Source organism: Rhincodon typus, chromosome 33 (genome assembly GCF_021869965.1).
Source record: "Rhincodon typus isolate 14 chromosome 33, sRhiTyp1.1, whole genome shotgun sequence".
Taxonomy (NCBI): Eukaryota; Metazoa; Chordata; class Chondrichthyes; order Orectolobiformes; family Rhincodontidae; genus Rhincodon; species Rhincodon typus.
The window spans coordinates 30,901,014-30,907,831 of NC_063364.1; the positions used below are offsets into that span (position 1 = coordinate 30,901,014).

The 6,818-nt window shown below is 41.6% G+C and overlaps 1 protein-coding gene across 18 annotated transcripts in view; it reads right to left on the minus strand.

The window, feature by feature from the left end:
• The window catches only part of tle3a (TLE family member 3, transcriptional corepressor a), a 97,946-nt gene that overhangs the window by 3,739 nt on the left and 87,389 nt on the right, over positions 1 to 6,818 (minus strand). For all 18 annotated transcript variants that reach the window (XM_048615906.1, XM_048615905.1, XM_048615908.1 and 15 more), the window contains 2 exons: positions 4,049 to 4,199; positions 80 to 156 (listed from right to left, as the gene is read on the minus strand). In XM_048615906.1, the coding sequence (XP_048471863.1) occupies positions 80 to 156; positions 4,049 to 4,199 (228 nt within the window). The remainder of the gene's footprint in view (positions 1 to 79; positions 157 to 4,048; positions 4,200 to 6,818) is intronic.

Below are 6,818 nucleotides of genomic sequence, written 5' to 3' on the forward strand. Positions count from 1 at the left end.
ACAAAGAATGAACGAAGAACTGCAGAAGACTCTTCTCTCTTTAAGAGCGAAGAACGCATCAGAAACTCTTTACACTTACCTGGAATATGCTGGCACCATATGGTGTCCTCCAGGCATTCAGCAGGTTATCCTTGCCAGTGCTGACAAACCACTTGCCTGTTAAAAAAGCAAGTATGATTCATTTAAAACAACAGCAAGTTATCAGAATCTATTACACTTATAATGATGCTATGCGCCGCACTTGATTAAATAAACTAGTTTACATGCATCGGGATAGACTCAACAGGCCGGGGCATTTAAAAAGGGGGAAGGCCAGGACATGAGCTAATGAGTACGTAAAAAGGGTTTGATAGAGTAGATGTAGAGATAATGCTTCCACTTAATAGGGAAATATAGCAAAACTAGAAGCCACCAATATAAAAGGTAGTCACTGATAGGAACACCAATAGGAGCAGGTCTCCTCGGCCATTTAATATGTCAAGGCTCACCTTCAACTCCACTTTCCAAATACTTTGAATTCTTGAGGGCGCAATAATCTGACCGGTTTCTGCCCTAAATTTATCCAATGAAAGCACTTCCAGAACGTTCTGCACCAGAGAATTCTAAAGATTCACAACCTTTCAGTGAGGAAATGTCTCCACATTTTAGGCCTGAGGCACTATTGGCATCAACCAAGGCACTGGAAAGGACATCAGCACAGGCAGTTCTGTACTGTCACTGTTGACCAGGTGTGTATCGTGTCATTATGCCTATGTTCTAGATTCACCAGCTAGGGGAAGCAGCGCCTCAGTATCTCAGAGTCACACAGCACAGAATCAGACTCTTTGGCCCAACTCGTCCATGCTGACCAGGTTTCCTAAACTGAACTAGTCCCATTTGCCTGTATTTGCCACATATCCCTCAAAACTGTTCCTATCCAATTAGCTGTCCAAATGTCTTTTAAATGTCTTTAAATCTGGCTGATCATGCTCTTTCACAGAGTTCAATGGGCCAAGAGGTCACCTCGCTGACCAGGGAATATTGACCATTTATTCAGCCTGTCACCACTGAGCAGCCCCATGATCCAGGACCAGTCTAAATGAACTCTCATCAATCCATCTCAAATGTAAGTGTATGTTTCCTCGATGTGAGCACTACAACTTCGCATAGTACTCCAGATATAATCTCACCAAAGCCCTGTACGTTCAAGCAGCAATTCATTCTTGGACTCCAATTCTCTTGCAATAAAGGCCGACGCAGCATTTACTTTCCTAACTGTACCTGCATACTAACTGGTGTGTCCCTTGCATGAGAACACCCATGTCTTTCTGAACGTTTACATATCTTTTAAAGAGCATTCAGTGTTTCAATTCTCACACCAAAGTGAAGAACTCTCAATTGCCCCCTACATTAAACTCCTTTGCTACTTCGTCGCTTATTCACTGAACCCAACTAGATCCGTCTGCAACCTCTTTGGCCTCCTAACAGCTTTCATTCCCATTTCGCTTTGTATCCTTTATTCTTTTATTGGGTGTGGCACCAGCTTTCTGCACTCATCCCTAATTGCCCTCCAACTGAGTGACTGACTTGGCCAATACAGGAGATATTCAAGATTGCAGCAGGTCTCGGTTTAATTCATTTACAGGCTATGGGCATCACTTGCTGGTCTGCAGTTTAGCACGTCCCCAGTGGCCTTCAAGAAGGTGGTGATGAGCCACCCTCTTCCACTGCTGCAGTCCAGTTGGCCTGGAGTCACATGTAGGCCAGAGCAGGTAAGGGCGGTCCATTTCCTTCCAAGGGACATTGTTATAAAAATTCATTGGGTTCAATAAAGTGACAGTAACTACATGGTCACCATCACGGACACTGGTTTTATATGCCAGCTTTATTGTTGGAATAGAAATTCAACAAACTTTTGTGATGGGATTTTGACCAATGTCCAGACAGAATTAGCCTGAACCTCTGGTTTACTCATCCAGGGACCTGACCATTATGCCATTAGCAAACAGAGGGAGCATTAATAAGTTTGCAAGGAGATGAAGTGTAATGTACTATAGACTGCAGGTAGCCAAGACCCTACAACAGAACGCTGTTATACTCCACTAGGCACAGGCTGCCAACTTGAAAAAGCTTTACTTATCCCTATCTTCTGCTTCTTATCCATTATCCAAATAGCTAATATATTATGAAACACCACAAAATCTTATTTTGCGTGGCACTTTAGTGGATTTGTTTTGTAAATCTAAGTATACTACATCTAGTGGATTCCCTCAATCTACCGTACCTGTTACATCCTCAGAAAGAATGCACTTGTCAAACAAACAGGATTTCCCTTTTATAAAACTATGTTGACTTGTTTGAATTATATCACTACACTTCAGAAAGCTTAATAAGAGATTCCAGTGCTTTCCTGATGACTTATGCCAGGACTGTGGTCTGTAGTTTCCTTCTTTCCTCTCTCCCTCCTTTCTTAAGGAGTGGTACAACATTTGTTTCCAATCTGCTGGAACTGTTCGAGAATCTAGTGAATTTTGGAACTCACAGCCAGTGCATTGATTATCCAGTAGATTCAGAAATCAAGGGAAGAGGCTGGGGTGGGGTGGTTTAATCAGATTTTAGACTCTTGGGTTCCTCCAGTAAATTTTTTTCTGCTGGTGTTAAATTAACTCGACTTCCACTCTGATATTAGCCCTAAGGCTACCTTCTAATTCTGGTGTCTAACTTGTCTTTTACTGTGAAGATTGACAAAATATTTGCTCATTGTCTCGGCCATTTCCTTATTCCTTATGATTATTTGAGTTTTCCCAGCTTTTAAAGGAATCAACACCTACTTTAGCTACTCTACATTGTTTATAAGCTTTGTAAAATCTCTTCTAGTCTGTTTTTATATTACTGCCTAGTTCAATCTCATTCTATGTTTCCCCATTTTATCAACTTTCTGGTAGTCCTTTGCTGGTCTCTCAAACAGTCCCAATCATCAGATTTTCTGTTTTAATACTGCAGAGAAGGCAGCTCTTTTAATTTTCACCGAATTTTTGATTTTCAATTAAATTATTTTTAAACATTGTGAATTATTTCTTTAAAAGGTGTCTCATCTTATTCACCTTTCGGTCTACCTTAACCAATCAACATAGCCAAATCTGCCCTCATACCAATGTGATTTGCTTCAGTTTAAGATTGCGGTTTGTGAACAGAGAGAGAATGTCATTTTCAAACTAAAATGTAGAATTCATAATATAGACTCAGAGTCATACAACATGGGAACAGACCCTTCGCTCCAACTAGTCAATGCCAACCATAATCCCAAACTAAACTAGTCCGACCTGCCTGCTCCTGGCCCATATCCCTCCAAACCTTTCCTATTCATGTACTTAAACAAATATTTTTAAACATTGTAACGGTGCCCACATCCACCACTTCCTCAGGAAGTTCATTCCGCACGTGAACCACCCTCTGCGTGTAAAAACAAACAAAACAAAAAAAACTGCCCTCCTTGTCTTTTTTAAAATCTCTCTCTTCTCACCTTAAAAATATGCCCCCGGTCTTGAAATCCCCTATCCCAGGGAAAATATGCCTACCATGAACCCTTTCTATACCTCCCATTATTTTATAAACCTCTAGAAGTTCACCTTTCAACCTCCTGTGCTCCAGTGAAGAAAGTCCCAGCCTGTCCACCTTTCTTTATAACTCAAACCTTCCATACCTGGCAACATCCTGGTAAATATCTTCTGAATCCTCTCCAGCTTAACAATATCCTTCCTATAACTGGGCAACCAGGATTATATACATGTTACATAATTCACATTATATATGAAACTGGCCTGGAAAATAATTGTGTTTAGATTTGTCAATACAGTATGCATTTAGTTTTTTTGGTAATACGGAAATTTGTTTCCATATTCTTTTATTATATGAATATATATGTTATGATCACTTTTTTCCATGTGATGTCTCCCTGCCACATTAACTTCATATCTGCTGTTGTGTAGTTTTTACTCACTAAACCCAGTAGGCCATTCAGAAGGGTAGCAGTTAAGATTAACATAGATAATTGCAACTTTCTACTTACCACAGTATGCAAATTTCAGTGACAGGACACAGCTCTCATGCAAATGAAGCTGATATTTGTCAGGTTTGGTGTGATGTAGCACTTCCACATTGCTGCTCTCCATCCCCACTGCTAACCACTCCCCAGTGGGGCAGTAACCCAGAGAGAAGATCTGTACAGGGGAGCAAAGATAATTCAGTGATGTCCACAATCAATGGGACCCTGCAACTGGTCAATACAGACGACTAAAAAAGTCACTAAAGAAAAAAAAAACAAAATCACATTAATGCAGTTAACTTCTAGAGAAGTAGCATTAAAAAGCAGGGATATCTTCACAGAGAACTCTGCTGAGGCTATGCTCTGAAATCAGTCTGGTCTCCATATTATAAAACATTGAAGCATTGGCAAAGGCATGAAAAATATTCTCAAGAATGACCCAGGACTGACAGGAGAAATAAAGGGTTTAAACAGACTAGAGTTCAGCTTTCTCTTTTAGAGAAAAAAGTAGAGTAGCCTATCAAAGTCTTTAAGATCCTGATAAAGGATTTGTTGTGGCTGGCAAAGAAAATGCCTCCACTTGTAAATGTGTGTTAAAAAAATAAAGTACTGTCACCAGAAATAAATCTTTAGTGATTCTAACAAGGTCAGCCAGGTGGACATCACAGAGTACGAGTTCCCTGACTGGACCAGGCTAATGGCCCCAATCAGGGAGCCCTGGCTAACAGATACAAACAGGAGTGTCAGAGGTTCTGTTCACTCAGAGCTCACTCTGAGGAAGCCGGATCAGTGTTAAGTACTATGCACGTATAAATAAAGGGTGGCTTGGTGATAATCGGCCTCTATGGAGTTATTTCAAAATCCAGTGGAAAGTCCAGGAGAAACTTTACTACAGAAAGTAGAACTCACTGCCACAGGGAAAGGTCCCACTGAATGGGTGTAGATACAGCCTAGGGGAGATTGATTTTAACATGAGGTTTAAAAGATAGTTATTTTGGGTGCTGTCTTTAACGGAGGGTAAAATGAAGGGGGAGGGGGAAAGAGTGTCATGGGACATATTCTAAGATCTGCTTGATGAAACCTGGAGATTATTCAGTCATAGGAGATTGGACGGCCCAGATTGACTTGTACTGGGAAGAAAGGTGCAAGGTATTTTAGGGACAATAGCAGTAGCCTATGTGCCACAGTGGATAGTTAGAGTCTCCAAACAACCAGTAAAGTGTTGAGAAAGATTGTAAACAGTTATGCTTCAAACTGTCCATTATCTTGGAATGAATGGTGACAAGGATAACTACTCAGCATTTCTATCTGGATACAAGGTCCATGTGACTCGTGTTGCTATGTAGATGGGCTTTGTTGGGACGGGGGGCAGTTTCTAAGATATCCTGGAAACTCTCGGACAAGTCAGTCTGTCTGTCAGGATCGGAGAAGGGGAGAGCAGTCATGGGCACCAAGACCCTGTGATCCACCATGCAGGGTTAAAAAGATCAATTCACAAGGAGTTCAAACAAAGCTCGAAGAATTTTCTAGCTTGTGCTCGGAGGAGGATCTCTGTGGGGGGAAAGCCCTCACCATGAATGACTGCTCTGAAATTAAAAGTTCCCGCAGCTAAGAAAGGAAAAGGAAAGCTTTGGGTGCAAAGGAATTAACTTGGCCTGTTTCCAGGAAAATTGAATATTTAAATTGAGGCGTGTTTCCGATTGTGTCAAATATTTAGTCAAAGGTGCTTTTAGTCTGGTCTTCTGTTGCAGTAAAGGTCTTAGAAGAAGTGAAATTTTGTCATGCTGTTTTAACTGGAAACTACAATTTCAGTCTCACTGGAAATTGTAAAAAAATCTAGATAAGCTCAAAAGGTTAAAGACATATGCTGATGGGTAAGAGGTGGTGTGGGAGCAGGCATGTGTAGGGCAAAAATGCCATAGACCAGTTGGGTGAAGAGTCTACTTCAATGCAGTAAACTCAAACGTTAAACAAAGCAACAGATAGGGGTTTTCTAAAATTATATAAGGAACAAACCCCCATTTATATCAAGTTAAGTTCTTTTCATAACTCCAACACCTCCCAGAGTGCTGCAAAGCCAATGAAGTACTTTGAGAGATGCAACGTTATACGCTCCATTCCATGGTCTGAGGGCACATTGTCTGCCAATGCTTCATCCGGGGCCGTTTTTCTTGGCCAAATTGGTCAGTGATAGATTCCCATTGCCTTCCAACCCTTAGGGTGAGGACAAGGAGACGGATCCAAAGCTAGCTCAGTCAGAACGGAAATGGGAACTGAACCTGTGTCATCCGCCTGTTTCTGAACACAGAGTTAACCAGCCCTCCACTGTCAAGTAATCTGCCGAGAGAAACAGAGGAATGGAAGGCTGGAACTGTCTGTCCACACATTTCTGTCTTTTCCACAGCCCTAAAGAGGTGAAAAGTGATTAGAACTTGGACTGTCAGATTCACGACAACACGCAATCACTAACACTAAAAGCACAGATATACTTGAGAAGTCAGAGGAACATTTGGTGAGGAAGGGAATGGAAGGATGTGTGTTAGATAAGCTGAGAAGGTGAAGCTCCTGAGGAACACAGGCACTGAGATAGGCCAGCAGGACCAAATGGCCTGTTTTTGGGTTGTTAACTCATGTAATTCAACACAGGTCAGTGCTGAGGCAGTGGGGCAGGTAGAGAAAAAAGGTTGGTGCTCGTGTTAGAGATAGTAGGAACTGCAGATGCTGGAGATTCTGAGATAACAAGGTGTAGAGCTGGATGAACACAGCAGGCCAAGCAGCATCAGAGGAGCAGGAA